This window comes from Engystomops pustulosus, chromosome 3 (assembly GCF_040894005.1).
Source record: "Engystomops pustulosus chromosome 3, aEngPut4.maternal, whole genome shotgun sequence".
Taxonomy (NCBI): domain Eukaryota; kingdom Metazoa; phylum Chordata; class Amphibia; order Anura; family Leptodactylidae; genus Engystomops; species Engystomops pustulosus.
Window position 1 is genome coordinate 79042807 of NC_092413.1, and position 26796 is coordinate 79069602.

At 45.5% G+C, this 26796-nt stretch overlaps 1 protein-coding gene across 2 annotated transcripts in view; it reads right to left on the reverse strand.

Moving 5' to 3' along the window:
• Positions 1–12843, reverse strand: part of AHCTF1 (AT-hook containing transcription factor 1) — a 46907-nt gene extending 34064 nt beyond the window's left edge. Inside the window, exons 1-8 of one of the 2 annotated variants that reach the window (XM_072141183.1) lie at positions 12682–12843; positions 6777–6901; positions 5880–6133; positions 5605–5785; positions 4895–5102; positions 3760–3873; positions 3532–3613; positions 703–853 (exon numbers count right to left, since the gene is read on the reverse strand). In XM_072141183.1, coding sequence (XP_071997284.1) covers positions 703–853; positions 3532–3613; positions 3760–3873; positions 4895–5102; positions 5605–5785; positions 5880–6133; positions 6777–6901; positions 12682–12701 — 1135 coding nt within the window. In that variant the 5' untranslated portion in view covers positions 12702–12843. Of the gene's footprint in view, positions 1–702; positions 854–3531; positions 3614–3759; positions 3874–4894; positions 5103–5604; positions 5786–5879; positions 6134–6776; positions 6902–12599 lie in introns of both variants that reach the window. The other variant, XM_072141184.1, reaches the window with a different exon arrangement.
• Between the last annotated feature and the right edge of the window lie 13953 nt (positions 12844–26796).

A 26796-nucleotide genomic window follows, 5' to 3' on the forward strand; every position in this document is an offset into this window, starting at 1 on the left:
AAGAAAAAAAAAAAAAAGTTTCCAATGGGAAAACTCCATGCCCGTGTGGAGGTTACAAAAAATCAGATTCCAGTAAAGGTAATTTTTATGTTTTCCTAGCACGAAGAGAAATGTTGTCTTCAAATATCTAATAAGTACAGTAGATTGCACGCCTGAAGTTGCTTAAATTTCAAATTTGCGGCCACCCTTGCTAAGCTCCGCCCCTTCTGACGCCGATTGGTCCATTGCGTCACGTGATAGGCCAGGAGTGGATCCAAGAGGACGCTGCCCAGCATCCTCTATATCTGTGAGCCCCATCAGGGGACCAGGAGGCACCTTGTCTGCCCTCCAGGAGGGCCTTTCAGCTAGGTGGAGGACCTAGATGATCCTGCTTCTTGCTCCCAGCACAGCCCTCCGGATGCCGCACGATCACAGCATCGGGACCAGGTAGGCTGAGCGATAACTGCCGAGCAGAATTTCACGTATCTGAAACCCCTCCTGTCAGTGCCGTTGTAGAGGTGGTAGGAAAAGTGTATTTTAGAAGGAAGGGGGCTATGGATGACAAATATAAGAAGATTACTACAGTCACATTACACGGATCTATGAGTAAGTGCCCCTGGTTTTTCATGATAGATTTTGATGGTAAATTTTCTTTGGGTGTGTTTAAGTCAATTACTAATTTACTGAAATAAAAAAAAAAAAAAAAAAAAAAGAGAAACAAACCATCATGGAGACCATCTTCTCTCTCACTATGAGCACGGAATTTTTCTATAGTCTGACAGCCCAGTAATTTCATACTGTTTGTCTGACCTCTCAAAAACAGAGCATTGGCTGAGAGATCCAGAGTATACCTCTCCTCACAGTATTCCAAGTTCTGTAAAGAAATAGAAGTATAGAGGATACATGTCAAATGTCATTCAGCCACATCAAAGTATCTAGTGCACTTAGATTTGAGCAACCGCTATGTTAACCCCTAGGCGCACCAGGACGTTATAGTACGTCCCGGTGGCTAGATACTTAGCGCACCAGGACGCACTATAACGTCCTGCTTCTGGCACCGGCTCACGAACGGAGCCGGTACCAGAAGCAGCGGCTGTCAGCTGTCTAGTACAGCTGACAGCCTGCGCTAACACCCGCGATCGGAGCCGACTCCGATCGCGGGTGTTAACCCCTTACACGCCGCGGTCAAGCATGACCGCGGCGTGTAAGGGTCTTCCCCCTATGGATCGGATCCCCCGTGCCGCTTACCGGGGGATCTGATCCTCTCCTGGGCAGCTCCGAGGACTGGCATGTGCCCCGGAGCTGCCCGGTTTCCATGGCAGCCAGAACCCTTCCGGGTCTGACTGCAAACTGTCTGAGCATGCGCAAGCATGCTTAGACAGTTTACACTGCTCTACAATAAAATAGTATTGTAGAGCAGTGTATTGAACTTAAACCAGTGATCAGAGTATCACTGGTTTAAGTTCAAGTATGTAGAAGTAAAATTATGCAAAAACACTTAACACTACACATTATAATAAATAAAAAATAAATACATAAAAATATAAGCCCCTAAAATGTCACTTTCCCATAAAAACACTTAATAAAGTATAAAAAACATAAAAACACAAAAAACCCCCGCATGTTTGGTATTGCCGCGTCCGTAACAATCTGCATAATAAAACAGAATTGTTACTGGACCCGCACGGTAAACGCCGGAGGAAAAAAACGCAAAAAACGTTCCGAAAAAAAGATAATTTTTAATTAATACCCTATAAAAAATGCTCTAAAAAGTGATTTAAAAAATTTTATGCACTCTAAAATAAGCCCACTAAAAAGAACAACTGTTCTCGCAAAAAATAAGCCCCTAACCAGATTTGTCAGCCAAAAAATAAAAAAGTTATGCATATGAATAGATGGTGATGCTAAAATGAATAAGATTTTCTCCAAATTAGTTTTTATTCAGTACAATTGAATAAAATACACAAAACCCCCACATATTTGGTATCCCTGCGTCCGTAACAATCTGCATAATAAAACAGAATCGTTATTAGATCCGCAAAGTGAACCCCGTAAAAAACAACCTCAAAAAACTCTCTGAAAAAAAGATGATTTTTTATTAATGCCCTTTAAAAATGCTCTAAAAAGTGATTTAAAAAAGTTACGCAATCTAAAATAAGACCACTAAAAAGAACAATCCTTCTCGCAAAAAATAAGCCCTTAAACAGATTTGTGAGGTGAAAAATAAAAAAGTTATGCATATGAAAGACGGTGATGCTAAAATTAACAACAATTTTGCCAAATTACTTTTTATTCAGTAAAAATGGGAAAAAAATTAAAAATATATATAAATGAAGTATTTTTGTAATCGTGGCGACCCATAGAATAAAAATAATATACTATTTTTATGGTATGGTAAACGGGCAAAAAAAAACCACATAAAAATGTTCCTAAAAATTGACGATTTTCATTTCCTCCTCCAACAAAGCTTTAATTAAATCTCACCAATTAGCTATAGATGCCCCAAAATTATGTACCAGAAAAGTGCATCTCATGTGGCAAAAGAAATAAGCCCCTATAGGTCCTCAATAAAAAAAGAAAAAAATTATAGCCTGTACAATGTGACATAGCAAATCTGATCTGGATGGCGCCTCCTTCCCTTCTATGCCCGGCCGTGTGCCCATACAGCAGGTTACCACCACATATAGGGTATCCGTGTACTCGGGAGAAATTGGGTATCAAACTTTGTGGAGCCTTTTTTCATTTAATCCATTGTAAATGTTTAATTTTCCACCCAAAATGAGTGTATTGTGAAAAAATATTACAATTTTCAGACTGCACCTCCGTTTTGTTTTAACCCCTATAAAACACCTAAAGGGTTAACAAACTTCTTAAAAGTGGTTTTTCATACGTTGAGGGGTGTAGTTTCCACAATGGGGTAATTTATGAGTCTAGCTAGTATTTAGGCCTCTCAGTGTCAATTAGAAGTTGAGCAGGTCCATCTAAGTACGGGTTTTGGTGATTTTACAAAAAATGTGAAAAATGATACCTAAATTCTGAGCCTCAGAACATTCTAGTAAAATATGTGGAATCTTAAAAAACCATGCCAACATAAAGCAGACATTTGGGAAATGTAAGTTATGAATTTATTTGGGTGCTATGACTATCTGCATCAAAAGTAGAGAATTTAGAACGTTGAAAATATAGAATTTTTCCAATTTTTTGCCAAATTTTGTTTTTTTTCATAACTAAACGCAAAAGATTTCATCCAAATTTTTAAACTAATTTGAAGTACAATGTGTCACGAGAAAACAATCTCAAAATCCCCTGGATTTCTCATAGCGTTCCCACGCTATAACCACTTATAGTGACACAGGGCAGATTTGAAAAATGGGTCCGCGTCCTTTAGGCCAAAAGATGCTGTGTCCCGTAGGGGTTAAATAGTTCCGATTTTAGTTTAAACTACAGGGCTTAGTAAGCGATAATCTGCTAATCATAATACTGACACTGCAGATACACTCAAGGATTAGTAATATGTCATTAGCACACATATGCTATATAAATAAATCATACCTCATACATAATTTGTCCCGATGGTAAGCATTTTCTATCACCAAAAGCCAACTGCAGCAAATGAAAGCTCAGATCTCTCCCACTATGAACCAGATGGAGACCATAATCAAAAATACTTAAACTTTACTGTTAAAAATATGAAGACACAATAAACACTTTCTTTTAACCAATTATGAAAGGTGAAACAAATATTTTTGAATATTAACCCCTTTTGCATCATAAAATTACCTTGGACTTGTTTGAATAGCCCAAAGGTAACAGCAGTTGCGAGGGTCATTTTCAGGTTCTTGAAAAGTGACAGAGAAAACGGGAACCCTACCACCTTCAATCTGAACATGGTATCTAGAAATGAGAAAAAAGAAGTGTAAAAAAACACAAAGGCACAAATTCTTTGACAACAGCCACCATTTCTGTGTAACTAGTCCCGAGTGGTAGCAGTATATTACTTATTGTCCTTTTCCATATATTACTGTAAATTTATCAACAGAATGATAGTACTGAATCAGACTGCTTGTTTTGCAGTTTTGTTTTACACTGTTAACTGCACTGTTTGTAGGGTGAAGTTGCTTTAAAAAAAAAAAAAAAAAAAAAAAAATAATATGTAATGTAGTAATACTATTTAGAGGGTTCCTGTGCAGTAATTCACCATTGTAATTGACTTTCCTGATCATTGTGGTGGCATCATCCAGAAAATAAACTTTTGAGAGATGCAAATTGGTTGCATAAAGTCAAAGAGGCAGAGAGTTTAGCACAAGTCAAGCTCTCTTCACTCCAGAACACTCCCTCTGCTGTGATTGACATTGTGCATACTTAATGTGAGGCGGCGAATGATGATACTGGAAATAAGAGCAACAAATAGAGCACAAAGGGGACTCTGATGTGGAGAGTGCCCGACTTCAGTGCTCAACTATTAATGTACATCTCACAACACGTAGATTTTCTTGATGATGCCACAATGCAGGGTCATGAAAGAAACGTGATCTGGAGGGGGTTAAGCAGCTTGACAACGTACCGTTAATGGTTGAGGCACTAAAAGTCAACATGATGCTACAGGCTTTGCAAAATCTGCATATATTTAGAAATATCACAGCAGAAATTTCTCAACCAAAAAAATACACCTTAAAAAGGGAACCAGTTGGCACCGGTTGCCTTTAAAAATATACATATAGAAAAAGTAATGGGAAAAGTGTAAACATGCAAAGAAAAGCACTTATTTGACAGAAATGGTTCTCTGTCAAATTCTTGGCTGGTGCTTGGCAATTTTCTGTCTGCTTCCAGCTATAAGATCATAGTGAGAAGTGACTTGTAAATTTCTTTCCAAAAAAAAAACACACAGGCAAAACACAAAATGACTACTACTTACTCTCGTCTCAAAGTTTTCATGTTCCATAAAGAGAGATATCCATCAGAAAATCCTACAGCCAACTGGTTAGTTCTACTAATATAGCTGACTGTAGTTACTGTGGTTCCAGATGGGGCTAGTAACTGAAGACACAAGTGTCGTCTCTCTCTGTTAGCAGCTTCTCTAAGTTTAGGGATTTCTGCTGGTATCCCACTAATGACTTCAAGGTCTACAAAAAACAAATCAACATCAGTAACTTGCATAATAGAATTAAAAGTGTTAAAAATCCATTACAGAGCTTCATATTTGCTGGTATTTTTTTTTTTTAATCCAAAAAGTTGTTGAATTACTTTTAATGGAAACCGTTCAGTCCAAGTTGTATAAAAATATAAAGACGAAGATCTAAAAACTATTCAGTCCTGCATCTATGTCTACGTCATGACAATGACAAAATAATAAAATTTCAATTGATGTATATGAACTTAATAAATGCTTATGCTATTAGGCATATAAAATCGCACAATGCCAATCGGTCCAGGCACCATACGTATTGTAAGAACAGAGGTCTTTTGACAGCCATTTAACAAACTTTCCTGAATAGAGCGGTGATCTGGTTGACCACAACAACATCCAAGTCAATGGGTCCGCCAAAAAAAGCTGGAGAAAGCAGCACACTTTTATATTGTTAAAGTTTATATAACAAAATAAGATTAAGAAAATAGTTTAAATACCTGAAGCTTCCAATTCATCTTGATTGCTAGTAATATCATCTAAACATAAATCAATAAGAAGAACGTGCCCAACATCTGTAACAACAGCAGCAATACCAAAGAACCACCTTAGACTCTGGTGTAAATGCTGAGTGCTTGCACTGGCTCCTCCATCATTTACTAAGGGTTCAACAGCAGTGACCTGAAAAAAAAAAAAAAAGAAAAAAAAGAATTGGCATCAACAAAAAGTCTGCAGTAAAGGACTTCGCAACGAAGACAAGTTTAGAAGGGCATACCGAACCAGGAAGCACAACAGCTTTAACAACTTTTGAGGTTCCAACATCATAGAGGCAAAGAATACTGCCTTCTGCTTCAACTAGACCCACAAGTAGTCCTGTCCTCTTCTGCCAGGAAAACTCTTTGACTGACACAACAGTGGGAGGCCTTTCAGTCACTGTGCTGAAACAATATGCAGAAAGCCTTTCACCCGTTACAGAGTTTGTAACTTCCAGTTGGGGGCCACATGCTAGCCAAGCTAGGCCAGCTCTCCCTGTAAATTAAGAAGAAAGAAATGTTTTACAGATTTTAAGAAACCTTATTTTTAAGGTTTATTCACTTTCAAAATAAAAGAAAAATAAATTTACTTTCAAGTAAAATCTACCATCAAAATAAAGAAATTATTTATATTTATTATTTGTTAAAAGTTGATTTCAGAATGAAGGAGGCCATGGATGATAAATCCAACATTACCACAGTCACAGTACTGGATCTATGAGTAGATGTCCCTGGTTAATCATGCCTGATCTTGATCGTAGATTTCCTTTAAACCGGTCAATTAATTGTTAAGGAAATCCTATACCAAACTTCACCCACTCTGCATAATTTAAAAGTCGCACATCCCAGCAGATTTGGTAATGTCTCTTGCCGATACTGTTTTCAAGCAATCGTTGCCGTTTGCTTTCTTTTGCTGATGGATGTTAAACACATCTACTCTTAGCTGGGTATTGCCAAATGGTCTGCTGCAGGCCTCCTGGCCACCAACTGGACACCCAATTTAGGGATGAAAGGGCCTTTTAAAATTTTATACTACAAGTTTAGCATATACATATGGCCTACATACAATTATATTTCTTGCTGTATATACTAATGAATGAACAGGTCCTTCTATCCATCGGCTCAAACTGGTATCTTACCCGTGGTAAACTTTGCACGCAAAACTGATTCCAAGTTAATTTCATCCTCCTGAAGAGCTTCTATTGTCGTCTCCGGAAATGGCAGCAAGCTACTAGTTACTTCTGCAGCAAGATTGTGCATTTTCCTTAAAAGCAAAACAAAAATTACAAGATGATTAAAACACATTCTACCATGCGGGCTGAAGAGGCAGCTATAGGGTGACTGAGCGTTGGCTTTTGGCAGGGGACAGATGTCAGCGGACACAGAACTGGTTCCTGCCTCTGGGTCACTGGGTGCGGCTCCTCGGTAAGTGCCCACAGCTCCTCCATTCTGTGATTAGTGTGCTTTGGCAGCAAGCACTGCTTGATCGCTGGTCATTTCCTCTGGACTGTAGCCAGCGGCCCCTCTTCTCTATACACAGCCAGACCACAGGTGCACTGATGCTCTCCACGTCTGCCAGTTTCTGCCTACCCTTTCTGTGGCTTCTTCCTCTGTCTAGGCCCTTTTATAACCCCCTAAAATGCCCAGCCTGGAAGAGGAGGAGCCCTGGCAGCCGTGCCAATATCTGCTTAGAAAGTCTGTGTCCTCTGCCAGAGAGCCAGGGATGACCTACAGAATCACAGTGTAGACTTCATGTTATTCTGTGCTATACAAATTTAGGAGTGCACCCTGGAATAGGAATGGATTTATTTGCTCACATTTACTTAAAGCAGAGCAAACTGTACTATGTGCACTTTGCCGGGAGCACCAGATTCAGGAATCCTGGTGCCTGTTCTTCATTAACCTGGGGTCCCCGGCACTGCCGCGAGAGAGTGCACTACCTTTTTTTTGGTACATCTTTAACATATGTGTGATACACTTCTGTCATAATTTGCATGATAAATGTGGTGCACGGTCCAACTGAGCACCGAAATGACCCCCTTCAGTGCAGACATTTGTGTCTGCCTGAAGAATAGTGCAGCCACGACACAAAAGGGTATGTGGCGCAGACGCTTTATAAATACTTGTGCAATCAGTTTGCACTGAAAAGAAAGTGCAAAGTCTGCCTAAGGTGCTTGTAGCAGTTCTCTGTCAATGTGAGCCATTATGTGTGTTGATACTGTTAAATACAGGCGGTCCCCTACTTAAGAACACCCGACTTACAGATGACCCCTAGTTACAAACGGACTTTAGTCCCAGGATACAAAAACAGCTGTAACTTATCAAAGGTGTCTGTAATTAAGATGTATTTTTGATTCTGGTTCTTATGACAACCCAAAATTTTTAAAATACAATAGTCATCGAGACCAAAAAAATTTTTTGCCTGGGGTTACAATTATAAAGTATACAATTCCGACTGACCTACAAATTCAACTTAAGAACAAACCTGCAGATCTGATCTAACCCGTGGACTGCCTGTACATAATAAATGTGGTTCTATATTTTTACATACAGTGCAGCACGTGGCTTCAAAGTCTGATACATAATAGTGAACACAGCTCCTAAAGTCTATTGTATAAAAGGGATCTGTAGTCATAGTATGGTGCTTTGCCCAGATTTGCTAGAAAGAAGGAGTAGTACTGTACTATGCCATGTCATATATATGTAATGATTTTCTTGCTTAAATATTTGTCTAACACTGTATATGCCTAGGAGTCATTTATATGTATTGTTGAAAATGTCATACTCCTCCTCGGCTAAAAATACTCCTCAAAAATAGTGAAAGAAGTATTATGGAAAAATGTAAGTGTGATCTCTTGTTGAGCCGATGCAGGTTCCGCTCTGCACCAGAGCTGAGCCGGCATCAGGAGTTAGCCGTAATCTACAACTGACATCCCCGAGTAACACCCGTGGTCAGATTGAGTTCTGATTGCAGGTGTTAACCCTTTAAAAGACGCTGTTAGCACCACAGTATTTAAATGGCTCCATCAGTGCCCCCCTTTCCCACAGCAGAGTTTTTCAGGGGGTGCCGATCCTTGCTATGGCAACCCAAGGGTCTGAGCTAAGTCCTCAGGGCTGTCCATAGTAAGTGCCTGTAAGGTAAAGTTACATACGGGACCTTACAGGCAGCGCGTCAGCCTATGCATCAGCTCTAGACAGTGTTAATACCCTGAAAGATCAGTATTGCAGAGTATTATAATGAACAAGCAATCAAATCACTAACAATGCCTGCTGAGATTACAAGTCCTCCCCATATCACCTAAAATTAGCTTTTAGTGGGGCACTGTACCTTAATTACAGGAGTTTTCTGATAGATTAGTTTTTTTTGACAGAGAGGAGCTGGCAGCCTGAGAGAGGAGAAGAGTCAGAGATACCAGTGAACATCACTGTGACTTTTCAAATCAATGCTCTGCCTCCTTGTACTTACGGACTGTCTGCTAATATGCAACTACACACATAAATCTCTACTTACAGATGGGAAATATTGTGTTATTTTTTTTTTGTGTGGTGCTTTGTGTTACACTCATGACATGTGACCAGTGACTTCAACACAGGTCCTTTAGCCTTCTAAGAATAGCAAATTGTACCATATGTATGTGATTACATGAAATCACAGCAGCCTCCTTCATGTGATCAGATACATGCATGGGGTACAGTTTGCTATTCTTGGAAGGCTAAAGTACCTGAGATGATGTCACTCTGGTCACATGACATGAACTAGGACCAGTAAGGAGGCATAAGGAGGAATAGATGGGAGGGGCCGGCCGAATAGGACACATCCCCCCCGATTCCAGGGAATATAAGATAAAAGGCGATTTATGGGGATTTAAACGAAACAATTTTTAGCTAAAAAAATGCGGTCAGTTAATTAATAGAGCTCTATAGGAACCTGACACTGGCTGTATATGTGCAAGGGTGGTGACCGGTTCCCTTTAATATTTACTAGAACCAGTAGCATATGTACCTCTATATGCAGCTGTCCCCCAGGGGTGCCCTGTCCTTTATCCAAAGACGTCTTTTAACAGCAGCACAGTATCTAGTGAAGCTGAAACTCCTAATTTCATACTGAACAAAAGGTGACTAGTCAATACAGTAGCCAAAGAGGAGGAGGCAGATTATTTAGATTAATTTAAAGGACACCTGTCATCAGGTCTGTGTCACTAGTCCTGTCACCTCTACCTGTTGGAGCAGCTCACAAGGATCCCATCCCGCTTTTATCTAGTTATTTCATACATTATTCATTGCAAAATCATCTATTTTTTATCATGTAAATGAGGCTGGTCACATGGTTAGAGGCAGTGATGTCACTCCTGTTCCCCCTCCCCTCTCCTCCCCCTGCTCATGTCTCTGTGTAAGGTATAGTAAAGCATGGCTAGTGTGAGTGCTGTATCTGCTGACATGCTGCATCCTCCTAATATACAGGTGAGAGACACAGACATCAGCTACACATGAATCTGACATGTTCTGCTGTAACATGGCTGCCTGGAGCTGCTGTATCTCTCCTATAAACACACACAGGCTGCAGGGGGCGCCAGCACCAGGAAGCACATCATTATACAGCCTCACATCATTATACAGGCTGTCAGTCATGCACTGGGGGTGTGGCTGTGCCTCCCACTCATGAATAGAGTGGACAGCTTGAATATGCTAATGCTTCATTGGACATTTCACAGGTCATTTGCATACAGCTTTAGGACCTCATTGCTTAGGTTTACAGGCATGTAGAGGGACAATGAAGGGATAGAGGCAATGCTCTCTAATGGAAGTTTATGAAAATATATTTAGTTTAGGGGGGTTATTTTGCATGACGGGTTCTCTTTAAGTTGTATTCAGAAGTTACACTATATGGTTTTGCAGAAGAGTATTAAGGCGTATTAAATTTCCTGTAATATAAATAAATAACCGATAGGCAAATATAAGGTTAATAGATTAATATGCATGAAAGAAAATCACCACTGTCTCAGTTTTTCATGCTTAGTCAATTTAGACAATAGTAGTATCTAACATTATACAAAGGGTACACAACTTTGAGTGCTACAGAGCAATCTTTCAAGGGGCCGCACTTTTAGCCATGCAAATTAACCCACCCAAAATAAAGACTAAACTTAAAACTATAATTAAAAAACACCTCCACCCCTCCCATGCCCTAAATGGTTCCTTTCAATAGCTGCAATGTTAAAAAAATAAAATAAAATCAGTTTGTGAATTTATATGCAACTCACCTGATGCGAGTCCAGTAACACTAAGTGAGTCCAATGAGGCCCTGCATATTCAGTGGTTACTGCACTGCCATGCCTCGTTCTTGACTGACAGGTGGAACATTGAGAGAGCTTTGTTACATCATTGGGCACTTAAAATCATGTGATCAGGGTGATTGCATCCAAGGTTTATTTGCAACATCTACCCCATGCATGTATCTGATCACATGAAATCACAGTCAACCCCCATGGAGGATGAAGAGTAGTAGAAGTCTGTAAGCATGATGTGATCAGATACATGGATGATGTAGAAGTTGCAAATGTAACAAGACCTTAGGTGACATCAGCCTTGTCACATGACATGCTGAGAAGAGGCAAGAGGAGGAGGAGTAGATGGGAAGTGCCACCTGAAAAGGACACGCCTCCTCCTGATAGAAGGCAATATAAGATACAGTTGAATTATGGGGATGTAATGGAAACATTTTTTAGCTAAAAGAATGTCAGTTAGTTAATAGGGCTCTATGGGAAGCTGTGTATGTGCAAATGTGGTAACAGGTTCCCTTTAAATACAACTGCCTCCAAGAAATGACAAATACTGCATTGTAGCCCAATTTTCTTTACTTTTTATTTCCCTATTTTCTTATTTGGGCTTTTGAAAGGGAACAACAGATTTATGCGCTACTTGCTGTACTCATATACAGCTGACATGATCTAATGCTAACAGGCCATTAGATGACTGTGACCAGTGATTTAACACATATGGAGGAGATGCACACAACCCCCTATGCACACAATCCCAGCGACATAATCATTAAATAGTCTGGGAGTCTATATGCAATGACCCACGCACATTCACATCAGAGGGGTGATATTTGAACAAAGTCGCCAATGACATTACTGTCAGGGATGGAGAAATAAGCAGTACAGAGGAAACTTTACAACCATGGCCCAGTCCACTCTCACACACAGGTTTTCAAACTTTTGTTTCTACAAAATGAAGTTGTTGACATTTATGCAAAATACAATTCTACACTGTGTCTTGTGCCTATGACAATAAGGTCTGTCTTAAGAGACTAATGCAGTTTTCAGAGTTAAAAGGACATCTACCAACCACCAGGATGGAGGATTGTACACCAAGCACACTGACATACTGGTGTGTGACTCCTCTGGCTGGATCCACTCTTATTCCTATGCCCTTGTTTTGCCTTTACCAGCATGTCAGTGTGCTTGATGTACAATAATAATTCTTTATATAGCGCACACAGATTACGCAGCAATCCTTCATACTGGTGGTAGATGTCCTTTACATGTGATTAGAAAGTGCAGATAGGTAGAGAAAGAAACTTTCTCCTATAAGTTGCATGACAAAGTTTATTACTTATTAGTCACCTGTACTTTGTAAAAAGAGTTTATCAAAAAAGAAGCATTCCATGGACAGCACCCTGGAGAGCTGTGGCTCCACACTACCTGCTCAGGGCCAGTCTGTGGAGGAGCACTGCACTTCCGTAACACAGGTGCCTGGTAGGTGCGATGCTCTGCAGCTTACCAGCACCCTACAGAAGAGTAATGTTTTTTTAGCCTATGTGAAGCTTCCTGCCTGGAGATCTGACATACAACTTCGCACACTAGCCCGACAGACTGCATGGCATCCCGGACAGCTGCCATGCTCCGCACCTAGGACGTGACACACACACACACACACAGTACAACGCGGCGTATGCTCACCGTGAAGACTATCTGGCCGCAGCCGCGCCGCACACAGCTTCTATCAGCAATGTCACTCAGCCTGCAGGCCTCTTACACACACCGGATCATTGCTGCCACCATCTCTTTTGAAGAGCTCCGCCTCTTCCGGTTCCTCTGAATACGTCACGCCGTTACAGCAAAGGCTGTGCGTGGCCGAGGAAGGGCTTCAATCTGTTTCTTGCTTGATTGGTTTGAGGGCGGGCTCTATCGTTGGGACGACGAAAAGTTGCACTCCCTCTAAATTACGTCGCTCAAATCACAGTATTGGCGCGAATTCGTAGTTGAAAATGTATACCAGAGCTGTTATTACGTGGTGTCGAGGTAATGGCTGCTCACGATGTGGTAGAAATGTGCGCAAACGACCTGTGTATGACATGTGGTTATTTAATATAAAGTCACGGTACAAATATGGAAAGTATACACGGTGTGTCAGCAGTAAGGCTCTCACACTACCCGAATAGTTGGAAAGTGAAACGTCTGCAACACAAATCTCAACCATGTTATGACATATGTTTAAGTGCTCCGTTAGAATCATAGTCACTGGAGTCTCAGGGCGCCTTCCCGCGTGGCATTTTTATCGCGTTTAAACGCATCCAAAACACAAATGGGAGGGGGGTCTGTCTGAAAAGCATGTGTTTCATTGCAAAAACCTATGTGTTTTGGCCAAAGCCCCTCCCACTTTCATTTTGAATGCTCAGGGCGTGGTCACACGGTGCGTTTTGGTTGCGTTTTCATTGCGTTTGAAAATGCATTATAACACCTGAGATGTTGTGATTCGCCTAATTACATTACTGTTAACATTTGTGTTTACAAAATGCAGTGCAAATGTAATGTTAACAAGTACATCAACAATGCATTTACATTTGCACTTTGTTAACACATGTGTTAACGTCGCCTTTAGATTGTGTTTTGTAGACGCAAATGTTAACAGTAACAACTGGTGGGTGCGGTTTGGTTTACATTTGCAAATGCAGCCAAAACGCAACGTGTGGCGCCGACCTTAGTGGTTGAAGGTTCAGCCTGGCCCTGCAAGGTCAAAGGGCAGGTTTCTCAGACTAAACTCCCTTGTGGACAATCAACTTCTATCCCACTTACTATGCTATAATGTAAACTGCATGGACAGTTGACCTCCCATGGTGCGATCCATGCAGTGGCCATGGGGATGACATCTTAAAAAAGTAAGGGGGCCTCGTGTTGTAACAGTTAGCGCCCGGCCCCATTACATATTTTCGTGCATGAGGCATGTGCCCATAATAGAGACAGCCGGGATTTGGGCCATCTGGTAGTAGATGGTAAAGGTCTTGGCCACTTTAGCTCATGTTGTGTGTAATGTGTGTGTGTAAGTGTTGGGGGCAGAATATAAGGTAATTTACAAATAGGAGAAATTGTTTTACATTGACCACCAGATCTTCAAACTTGATGACCTGTTTTGTAATTCTGGATTGGAGGGGCATATGTCCATGCTTCTCTCCATAGACTGAAGGTTCCGTTGGCATTGCCGGTTATTTTTGCTGGTTGCCCACCTACACCTGGTTCCAAATTATTATGCAAATTATATTTATCTCTGATTTTACTAAGTGGTTAATGCAAATGACAGTCACTTAATAAAAGTCATGACCTGTTAGAATAAAATCCAATTTTATTGAACAAATCTCCCAATGATAACAGTATATTATTCAAAATTAAAAATATATTATGCACAGCAGAGTTTCAAAACATTTTATATGTTGTAAAATAGTAATTTGTTGAATTTGTAGCATTAGGAAGTCACATTCACTGAAAGCAAAAGCTATTTAAATCAAAAACATAATAACAGGTCAAGTTACATGTTATCCTAGGAATACTTCTTTGATATCATCTTCACTATTCTTGCATCCATTGAACTTGTGAGTTTTTGGAGCGTTTCTGCTTCAATTTTTTTGCATGATGTCGGAATAGACTCCCAGAGCTGGTGTTTCGATGTGAACTGTCTCCCACCCTCATATTTTTGGCTTGAGGTTCTCTATAGGATTGAAATCATGGGAAGATGCTGGCCACACCATGAGATTCTCTCCTTTTATGCCCATAGAAGCCAATGACAAACGGTATTATTTGCAGCATGAGATGGTGCATTGTCATGCATAAAGATGATTTTGCTCCGGAAGGCGCAATATTTCTTTTTGTACCATGGAAGATAGTGGTCAGTCAGAAACTATATACTTTGCCGAGGCTCCACAACCTCCTTACTGACACTGCCTTGTTGTGACAGGGTGACCATTTGGAATTTTGCATAAAAGGTGTAAAGTGATGCAAATTGCCAAGCTGGTATCTATCAAAGAGTGAAGCATGGCTGAGCGTCCCGAGCAGCCCTCTGCAGCACCAGATGCTCCCAGTGCCACTTTTATGGCAGTGCTTCGGCACCATTTTCCCCAGGAGTACGACGTTGCCTTTCGCAGAGCGCAGGAGATTGAAGGGGCAAATCAACCAGCCTCCCAACCATGTTGGTCAGGTCTACTGCTCCTGGGGATCCCCCAGCACATGCTGCTGTGGATGAGGATACTGGTGGCTCTGGTGCCGATGAGGAGGAGGGCCTCCCAAAAAGACGCGTTTCTCTGAATGGGAGACCGGAATTTTGGTGGAGGAGGTATTGTGAAATTTTATTAACCTATTTATATTTTGTTAGTGTTTTTACTGTGGTTATGTTGTTTTTTGTTTTGTTTTTTTATTATGTTCCAGGTTTCTGAAAACTACCACCTGCTGTTTGGCCACATGGCCGATTTGGTTCCCCTGTCATCAAAACACCAGATTTGGCAGGGGATCACGGAGTACATTAATGCCCAAGGTAAAATTTCCACTTTGAATTGTTTTTGCTCACAATGATTGGAAATATGGAATATGAGTGTCCTTTATTAAAAAAAAAAAATTATGGAATATTTTGCTGGAGTTAAATATCCTACCTTCCCCGAAGTCGTAAAGAAGTGGTACAACTGCAGGAGGAGGCCGTAGAGCAAGCCGATGAAGCTTTAACCCCTTACCGACATGTGGCGTAATAGTACGTCACATGTCGGGTCCCGGTACATGGAGAGGGCTCGCGGGCCGAGCCCTCTCCATAGCCGGTAAGTCTTTGCTGCAGCGGGTGTTTTACCGCTGATCGCCACAGTGTGATAGTCCGCGCAGGCGCCGCCATCTTTCCGTGGATCATCACTCCCCGTGACGTCATCGGGGAGCGGCGATCCGTCGCCACGGTAGCTTCGGGTCTCACAAAGACCCAAAGCTACTTCGGGTTAACCCATTTATTACCATGTGCTGTCAGTTATTCTCAATAAGTTTGACATATTCTTATCCTTATTTGGCACTCTGTTAGGCACTACACACATGCTGGGATGCGCCTATCTCCTGGGATGCTTTCCAATGAAAACTGGCCACTTTCATGGGAAACTATACCATTAGGAGAATAATGAGAGAAAACATGTGCATACATATGTTTTTCCATATAGTTTGGTGACGCACAGACATGGGGTATAAAACTTCCGTACTATCACCTAGCGGTGAGAATTGAGAGCTAGCTATTGACTGATGCTATACTGATTTGGTACTTGTGGGACGCCTCAAGACCTGATGCTACCTGTCAATATCTGTCATTTTACTGCTTGGTGATAGTCCGTGAAGACCCCTACCTGCCGGAAGGTCATCAATGATGCTGGACAGAGTTGTAAGCCCGTGAATATTTTGTGTGCCGGAGCTCATCAATGAAAGTTGACAGTGTTGTGAGTATAATCTTTTGATATTTAACTCTTTATATACTTTTGTATTACAATAAACCTTTTAAATATTGTTGGCTGTGTAATTTTTCTTATTCTATAACACGAAATTCAAAGAACCTGTCACTCTTTGTAATACATTTCCCAAGCGTTTGAAGGAAACATGATGGTAGTTAAAGGAGTTTTCACACAAACGAAAGTTGAGCCTAATCCATGGGATATGGCCTAACCTGTTGATCAGTGGGGGTCTCATTGCTGAGTCCCCCACAGACTGCAAAAACGACAGGTCCGTCAGGCCCCTCGCCGTTCAGTCAGACTAATGGAGCAGACTGCCGTGCATGACCGTTCTACTCCATTAATCTCTTTAAAGCTGACTTCACCTGGACGTTGATGGATCGGAACATCTTCCTGTTGCGGTAAAGATATTCGTCCACATCAGGTGGCAACAACGGCACATGTGTACAGTCTATGAGACCAATGACGTTTGGCATCCCAGCCATTTGTTCTAACTCCTCCTTTGTCCCTCGGATAGTATCAGCAGTTTGGGGGACGGAGATGTACTGCGTACAGAGCTTAAACAGCTCATCAACTACCTCATGAAAATAACCGCTGAAGCTCAGTTGCGAAAAACCGAAATAGTTTTAGCCCCAATAGCATCTTCAAGCTTCTCATAGAGGTTGAGGCCAGCGGCACACGTGCGTTTTCAACCGGTTTTTGGGCCGTTTTAAACCAGTCCGTTAAAAAAAGCATGCGTTTTTACGGACAGCTTAAAAACGGCCCAAAAACAGGTTCAAATCGCCACTTGTGCGACTGGCCTGAGGATTGAAGCTCGATCCAGCCTAAACTGCTAATACACCACCTCATCTAAAAAAATCATCAAACGTAACACAAGCACATAACAGTCAAGTACGCCTCCTCTGCCTCCGGCTGCGGTGTCTTTCCATAATCCGCTGATTTTCAAAGGCCATGTACAATATTGGCAACATGTCCATGTTCCTAGAAGAAAGGATATGGAATTACACATTTTTAATGCTCATATTGTCATATTTGAAGGTATGTTACTTTGTGAGGCATTTTAATTTACAAATGAAAATCTTGCCTATCCCAATTTCGGATAAATGCAATCCAATGGGGAACATTAACTTACCTGGTCCCTCGGAGTTCCCGAAAGTGTTTTGTCCAACGACAATGCACTGTGCCGTGTTTCACTAAGATCGTGTGCCCGATATTCTGCATCTGTCGCTTCCCAGCTCAGGTCTGCCGGAGTTCACTATCTTCTGAGCCTTAGTTAATTGTAAAGTGTGACTTACCTTTGCAAAAGCTCGTCTTTAGATTGTTCTTTGTCTTTTCACCAACACTCTCCATACTCTCCACTCCTGTATTTTTACAAAATTTCCAAACACTCCTAACTCCCCCCTAAACCCCCCTAACTCCTTTACCAACCATTTTATAAAGCTTGGTTTCAAATTGTGTCGCACAAACCTTCACCTTGTTTCCATAGACACACAGCCAATCATAACGTTGCTTGCGCCAGTTTGTGACGCATGCTCGTAAAATTGTGACGCACGATCGAGGAAACTGTGGTGCACAGTTTCTGGCGCTCGCTCGCACGCAGAAGCCGAGAGCCGCATCAAAAATCTAAGCCACAACTGCATCACTGTAGATAGACTGGACAGAAGCCAGCCACCAGACCTGTAAGTACCAAAAGTACATTAAAAACACCAAAAACAAGGCCAAAACAGTGGAAATAGTTACCAAAAGATATATAAGAGAGGTGGATATAGAGGGGAAGGTATAGGACAGAGAATAAACTACCCCAAAGCTGAAACACAAGCTAATAGCTAAGCACATGTTGCAGGGGTGATCGCATCATCATAATTGCATTAGTTTTTCATCATAACTTCTAATCGCTTCACATAGATCTGTATTATCCTGAACGAGGAGGGACAACCTTTCGAAAAGCCAGATGGCCGCATCCTTAGGTAAAACCAAAAAAAAAAAAAAAAAAAAACGGACAAAAACTGATGTGTTTCAAAAAACGCATGACTAAAAACAGGTTCCAAACGCTACACCGCCTTAAGGGCCCGGTCACGTGCTTCACTAGCTATGTTTTGAAGTGCAGTGCTAGCGCAATGGGGGCGTCCCCGGTTCGCATTTGTGTATGCATTGAAAGGCATGCAATTGTTAAACTATCACATGCATTTCACTAGACACGCTAATGAGTTTTGCGTGAGGCCCAAACCATGCACTTTGAAACGCAGCAGTAGCGCTGTCCAACTGCAGCGTGTGCCTGCACCCTAAGGGTGAAGACACGCGTGGCGTTTTTAGGCCGTTTTTTGGCCGTTTTTAGTAGAGTGTTTTCAGGGAAAAAAACGCATGCTAGAATCAGTTTGAATTAAGATAATTGGTCAAACCTGTCAAAAACACATGCGTTTTTAACAATCTGAAAACGCACTAACTAAAAACGCCACGTGTGTCTTCACCCATAGGCCGGCGGCTCACGTGCCGTTTTGAACCTGTTTTTGCGCCGTTTTTAAGGAGTCTGTTAAAAATTCATGCTTATTTTGAAAAACACATGCGTTTTTTGGAAAACACGTCAGTTTTTGAAGTTTTAACTAAGATAATTGGTAAAACCGGTCAAAAACGCATGCAGTTTTTTACGGACTGCTTAAAAACGACCCAAAAACGGATTCAAAACCCCACGTGAGCCGCCGGCCTAAGGTTGATGCGACACGTTGGGGTTGTTTGCCCATTTTAAAGCATGTGTTTTCTGTTTGTTTAACCCCCTTGCCGTTCCGCGCCGGATATATCCGCCACTGAGCGCAGTGGGTTAGCGCTCAGTGGCGTATATATCCGCCAGTGGCGCGACATGTGCAGAATAGGTCATCCCGTCGCGAGAGTGCGGGCAGACTGCAAATACACTTGTCTGCCGGTTGGGGGGAACCCTTACCTGGCTGGGGGCGCCCCCTTTGCGGCCTGATGTGACCGCCGAGAGCAAGCAGGGGATTGGTGCGCCAAACCCGGCTACCGCTCCCGGACTTGTCCCGGTCGAAAGGACCTCCATCCTTGGAGATCAGGGTGCCGGGAATGCCGCCCCTTGCTCGGCTGGGGTCATGGAACTGGTCCCCGACGGCCCTTGCTGACAAGTCCCGGTGAGGTACAATGCCCATGGAAGTAGGAGCTACTTCCGAGGGGACGTCAGCGGGAGCAGCCACTTGGCCTAACCGGGCACAGGGAACTGGTCCCCGGCGTCCCTTGGTGCCATGTCCCGGTGAGGTACAATGCCCATGGAAGAGGCCCATTGTTGTCTTGTGGGTGCCTATGACGATCTATGCCCTGAGAGGCGTCTTCACAGCACATTTTGGTGATGACCGAGAAAATCCTCCTCCATAGCCGAGCTCGTGCGTCCTTCCATCGTTTGGAGGTGACCCAGAGTGTGAAAAATGTTGAAAGTGTGGTAGCTGTCCCGGACCAGCAAAATCACGTACCCGCGTCCCCCGGCCGCGGGAGCTCCTGGGATAGGAAGAGAACCGGAAAAGGGAGTTTTTCCGCTAAGCCACTGCGAGAATGGCTCCAGGAGTGATTTCTGCAAAGTACCGGCCTAATAGGCACATTAGCAGGGTGAATTTAACGGGGTCCGGAGAACCCTGGGTTGAAAGGCACGGGGCGAGAGGGGCTCCATGGAGTGCGGGCGGACAAGAAATACCCTCGTCTCCCGGCTGGGGTACCCCCCTTTGCGACCGGGTGCAACCGCCGAAATACCCCCCTTTGCGACCTGGTCGAAATACCTCCGTCCTCGCAAAACCACAAGTTAAAAGTTTCATAGAACCGGGGACTTACCGATGGCTCTCCGCCTCTCGCTACCGCCCTCCTGGAAGCTTCCTCGGTCACTCGCTGTTGGACAGATTTAAAAGCTCCGGAATGGTGAAAAACGAACCGGTGAGAGGGCGAATTCAGCAGCTCCTTGCCGGGTGAGGACCACCGCAAGCGGCGGGGACGTCTGACAGGAGACGGCGCAGCGGACCGGGTGTCGGAGTGCCTCGGTTTCTTGCCTCGGCGAAAGTAAAAAAAAAAATCGAAACCGCCCTGCTCCTGCCGGGGAAGGTCCACTGCCGGCGGTGGCGAATCCTGGTGTGCCCGCTGGATGGGCTGGCGGAGGCAGCTGCATAAGAACTCCGAGGCGGGCATCTCGCGAAAGAACCGCAGACCTAAACGACCGGTACAAAGTTTTGGGCGATCCGACCCTCGGTGCACTTGCGGTCAGAGAAAAAAGTCAGAAAAGTACCGGTCAGAGAAGGGAGGTTTTGGTCGACTCTGGCCGTCTTTTGCACAAAGACCAATCTCTAATTCCCGTGGGATAGAATCGCTTTTGCTGCTGTGGTCCTGGAAGCCTGCCCGTTCAGAGCGGTTTCTTGGTTCCTGCGGAAGGTGCATTTTATGTCCATTTGCGGGAAGGTGGTCCATTTTCTGCGGGAAATGGCCAGCCCCTTCGGCTACAAGAGTGTGCACGTCCAGGTCAACAGTCTACATTCTCCTCTTACGGGACTTTGTAGATTTTGGACAAAATCGTTCTCGTCACGTCAGAGTGGGAGGTCTCCGGCGGAGTTTGGAGAGGGCGTGAGGTGAGCGGCTTGGGCTGACCAGGTTCGTGGCGCTCCCTGCTACCCGAAGCGTGGCGCCCTCCCGGTAAACCGCTAGCCAGGGCGAGCAGGCGGGATGACGGCGCATAAGCCACTCTGTCCCCGCTTTCCAAGAGCCGGTGGCTTGGTGACCCACCGGCTTAAGGCTAGCCAGGGCGGACCGCGGGGAAAGGGCGCATAAGCAACGCTCTCTACACCCACTGCACACACGACAAATAAAATTCAAAGTGTGGGAGAACCGGGGACTTGCCGATGGCGTCTCTCTCTGCCGCCCTCCTGGAAGCGTCCTCCGTCACCCTGTGTCGGGCAGATTTCAGAGCTCCGGAATGGTGAAAAAGTACCGGTGAGAGGGTGAATCCGGCTGCTCTCTGCCTGGCGAGGACCACCGCAGACGGCGGGGACGGAGGGCCTCGGTTAAGGGTGTCGGAGGGCCTCGGTTGACGGTGGTGGACGAAACCGACTTGAGCTCTGTGGGGTATTGCATGCCCGGCGTCCAGACCCTGGAAATTGAGTCTGCCCCCAAAGCCCACCCACGCTTTCCTTAGTGGTCCTGGAGTACATGGTCGTAGAAGGGCCATCGGTCGCTAACGCCAAAGTGCGTCCCAGGGGTGCGTCCCCTCTGACCAAAGGCAGACCCATCCCTCTCACCAATCCGCGTATCCCCGCCAGGTCCCGCACAGGGCTCGTCCTTTAGCGTTTCAAATGCACCCTCCCCACCATACAAGGGGTTGAGGACCGTAGCCTTCCCTTACGAGAGGCACCAGGGGTTCCTTCTGCTCGGGGGTTTGGCCGTGGGCGTGTAGCCGCGGCCGTTTGGGGGAGTTGGTAGACCAAAGGAGACACACACAAACGTGGCCTTTGGGAATAGAGCTCTCGCAGGGGTCGCTGCCGTGACGCCCGAACACCCTGTCCCGATAACCTCTGGGTAATTGGCGTCTAAGCCACCCTGCTCGGTATCCCTGCACCCACAAAGGGGGCCGTGGAAGGCTTGGGATTGCGCTGCCGAAACCGACCGGATGCCCGGGGTACTGCACCCCCGGGGTCCCGCCCTGGAAATTGAGCCGTCCGACCCTGCCATGTCTTCACAGTGCTCACCATGGCTCCTCTTTCGGTGTGCGTCGTTAGGGGCTGCAGTCATCAGCGCTGGCTCAGCTTCGGCAACACGGCCGACCCACCCCTTCGTTGCCTGGGGGCCTGATCCCAGTCAGGGCCGTTCTTTAGAGGCGGTTATCCCTTACATGAGGGACTCGGTGCGTCCGCTCGGGCCGCGGGGCTCCGGCCTCGATGGCCGGGGAGCTAGTTTTGACCGCGGGCCTCGGTGGGAACCGGCAGGGACCGGACTAGGCGTCTAGGTGGAAGCCGAAAATACCCAACACCCTCCGTGACCTCAAGCGTTCGAAGCGAGGGGACCTTTGGCCGAGCGGAGTACCCGAAGCCGAACCGCCCTCAACCCCCTTACCCCAGGGCTGGGCTGACCAATCCCCTGATCGGGTTTAAAAAAAAAAACAGAAAAGGGAGTCCCGAGCAGAGGCGAGCGAATGCCGTTCTTCATCGACCAACGGCGGGCAAGGGAGGTGGCTGCCGCAGGGAAGACTCCATTGCTCGTCAGCGCGCTAGGAGCGGGGCCAACAGGCTGCTCGAGGTATGGCATCCCGGGGGCCCACCCTGGAATTCTTCTCTCCTCAGCCGCTGCTGGTTATAAGGTCCTGTCGCGCGTAAGCGCTCACCTCTCCGACCCCGGACGTCGTGCCCATGGAGAGCTGACCGTTTCGTACAGGAAAGGGGTCCTCTGGACCCATATCAATCAAGGGGGGTTTAGATCCGCAAAGGCACGCACCGCGAGGCGAATCACTGCTTTCCCAAAGAGGTTAACCTTCAAACCGCCGAGTAGGTTCGGGGCAGGGTCGACTGTCTGCACCTGGGTACTGCATCCCTGGTGGGGCGACCCTGGAAATCTCTGCCCCTTTCCACTCTTTCGGTTGGGCCTCTCGTCGGGGGGCGTAAGTCGGCATGCAGACGTGGGAAGAGGCTTCTTACCAGTGACACCCCCTTCGTGAGAGCCAGGTACTCGCCCCGGACCCGGTCCAAATCTGCTCGGGCTGGCCGGCGTCGGCACTAGCCGAAGGCCGTACCACGAAGCCAGGCGATCCGAACCGAGGACGGTCGGGCCTTCTCGAAGCCCTCTGCCGGGCGCTGGTGTTCAAAGCGTAGCAACGGTCCCGCTGGGTTGAAAGCTGGGCAGCGCCAATGCTCCCCCCAGCCTTCACCCGAACCTGGCACCCAATCCCCTCCGCACCTCTCTGCGTTGGCGGGCGACGCTGCACGGGTACTTCGCCACGGCTCCTCTCCTCTCTCATGTAGCAGTGGGAGAGGTTGCGGTTGAGCTGTCCGACGCTCGAGGTGCTGAAGTTGAGCGTCCAATGCTTCCTTCTATGCGCGCAGTCTACGGGAGCTGTCTGAGCCTCGGAGGTGCTGCTGAAGGTGAGCGTCGAGCGTCACTTCTTCGCGGATCTGAGTGGGGAAAACCAGCGACTGCGAGAGGGAGGGGAAGGAAAGGCTTTTCCGGGTCCTTGGACGGAACCGAGAGCATTTTTCTGCCCCCCTGCCCTCGGCTCCATCCAAGTTGGCGGTGAGGTCTTCTATGGTGGTGGAGAAGCGCCGCAGCAACGAGCGTTCCCATGAGCTCACGGGGCCTGACTTAAGGAGTCGATCCCCCACCTCAGAGCCGGCTACCTGGTTGATCCTGCCAGTAGTCTATGCTTGTTTTAAAGATTAACCCCTTAGGGAAGTGGCCCTTTTTCGTTTTTGCATTTTAATTTTTCACTCCCCACCTTCAAAAATCTGTAATTTTTTTATTTCTCTATGTAAAGAGCTCTGTTTGGCCTTGTTTTCTGTGTAACAAATTGCACTTCATAGTGATGGTATTTATTATTCCATGCCATGTACTGGGAAGCGGGAAAAAAATTCAGAGCTCCCCAAATCACATGTCTATTTTATTCTTTGGTTCGGTACGATCACGAGGATACCAAATTTGTACAGGTTTTACAATGTTTTCATACATTTAAATAAATTAAAAACTGTAAAAAAAAAAATTCTTCATTTTGCCATGTTCTGGCACTAATAACTTTTTCATACTTCAGTGCAGGGAGCTGTGGGTGGTGTCATTTTTTGCGACTTTTTATGACGTTTTTAATGCTATCATTTTGAGGACTGTATGGGCTTTTGATCACTTTTTATAGATTTTTTTTATATTTTTCAAAATGGCAAAAAAGTGACATTTTCGACTTTGGGCGCCAATTTCCGTTACAAGGTTAAACGCTGGAAAAATTTGCTAATATATTTTGATAGATCGGACATTTTGGGACGGGATGATACCTAAAGTGTTTATGATTTTTACTGTTTATATCAGTTCTAGGGAAAGGGGGTTGATGTAAACTTTTACTTTTTTTTACTATTTTTTCATTTTTTTTTTTAAAAAATTAAAAAAAATTTTTTACCATTATTTAAGATCCTCCAGGGTATTTTAACCCTGCAGGGTCCGATTGCTAATACTATATACTGCAATACTACTGTATTGCAGTATACAACAATTTTACAATGATTTTTAATAGCCTGCCCTCTGCTGGCTATTATAAATCATTGCACATGGGAAGCTTACGAGTCTCAATGAGACTCTAGGCTGCCATAGCAACCGATCGCCGCCCTCCGATGACATTCCAGGGGGCGTCCATCCAAGATGGCGGCGCCCATATAACGGTATGTTATGTGCCGCGGTTGGGTTCGACCGCGGCACTTAACAGGTAAACTGCCGCGATCGGTGCCAGCACCGACCGCGGCAGTGACAGGCGGGTGTTGGCTGTTTTATACAGCCGTTACCCGCTGTGTATGGAGAGAGCTCAGCTCGTGAGCTCTCTCCATACACCCCTTGCCGCGCGAGGACGATATAGTTTGTCCTCGGTCAGCAAGGTGTTAAGCCATGCATGTCTAAGTACTGACTATTGTTTACGGTGAAACTGCGAATGGCTCATTAAATCAGTTATGGTTCTTTTGATCGTTCCGCATTGATGGTGTGCTACTCGGATAACTTTGGCAATTCTAGAGCTAATACGTGCCCACGAGCGCTGCCCCCCAGGTAAGCATGCATTTATCAGACTTAAAACCAATCCGGGGAGCCCTGGGCAGCGGCAGGTCTCCGGGCCCGCGGTGGCCCCAGCCCCGTCTTAGACTTGGCGACTCTAGGTGACCTCGGGCCTATCGCACGTCCTCCGTGGCGGCGACGATCTATTCAGGTTTCTGCCCTATCAACTGTTGATGGTATCTCACCTGCCTACCATGGTGACCACGGGTAACAGGGAATTAGGGTTCGGTTCCGGAGAGGGAGCCGGAGAAACGGCTACCACATCCAAGGAAGGCAGCAGGCGCGCAAATTACCCACTCCTGACACTGGGAGGTAGTGACGAAAAATAACAATATAAGACTCTTTCGAGGCCTTGTAATTGGAATGAGCACAATTTAAATCCTTTAGCCAGGATCCATTGGAGGGCAAGTCTGGTGCCAGCAGCCGTGGTAATTCCAGCTCCAATAGCGTAAGTTAAAGTTGCTGCAGTTAAAAAGCTCGTAGTTGGATTTCGGGGAAGGGCCGGTGGGCCGCCGAGAGGCGAGCCTACCGCCTGTCCCGGACCCCTGTCTCTCGGGCTCCGGGGGGAGTATGGTTGCAAAGCTAAAACTTAAAGGAATTGATGGAAGGGCACCACCAGGAGTGGAGCCTGCAGCTTAATTTGACTCAACACGGGGAACCTCACCCGGCCCGGACACGGAAAGGATTGACAGATTGATAGCTCTTTCTCGATTCTGTGGTTGGTGGTGCATGGCTGTTCTTAGTTGGTGGAGCGATTTGTCTGGTTAATTCCGATAACGAACGAGACTCCCGCATGCTAAATAGTTCCGCGACCCCCTGCGGTCCGCGTTCAGCTTCTTAGAGGGACAAGTGGCGCTTATTGCGAGATTGAGCAATAACAGGTCTGTGATGCCCTTAGATGTCCGGGGCAGCACACGCGCTACACTGAATGGCTCGGCGTGTCCACCCTGCGCCGGCAGGAGCGGGTAACCCGCTGAACCCCGTTCGTGATAGGGATCGGGGATTGCAATTGTTCCCCATCAACAAGGAATTCCCAGTAAGTGCGGGTCATTAGCTCGCGTCATTAGCTCCCTGCCCTTTGTACACACCGCCCGTCGCTACTACCGATTGGATGGTTTAGTGAGGTCCTCGGATCGGCCCCGCGGGGGGGCTCCTCGGAGTTCCTCTGTGGTGTTGCCCGAGAAGATGACCGAACTGTACTATCTAGAGCAGTGGTTCTCAACCTGTGGGTCGCGACCCCGGCGGGGGTCGAACGACCAAAAGACAGGGGTCGCCTAAAGCCATCGGAGCCACGATTTTATAGCATTTTTGGCACAAATACAATATTCTTGTACATGGTTTGGGGTGACCGCAACATGAGAAACTGTATTGCGGGGTCACAGCATTAGAAAGGTTGAGAACTACTGATCTAGAGGTCGTAACAAGGTTTCCGTAGGTGAACCTGCGGAAGGGTCATTACCGTCAATGCATCGACATCCCCCCCGTCCCGGCCGAAACTTGGCAGCGGCACGGAGACGTCGACAGCATCAGCGTTCAGCGAGCAACCAGCGGCAGAGGTGGAGGGGGCGAGCCGGAAGAGCCAGCGGGTCCATCTGGCGCTCCCCCCCCCCCTCCGCCAAATCTTTCCAGCCCGACTCGATGCCTTTGCGGGGCGAGAG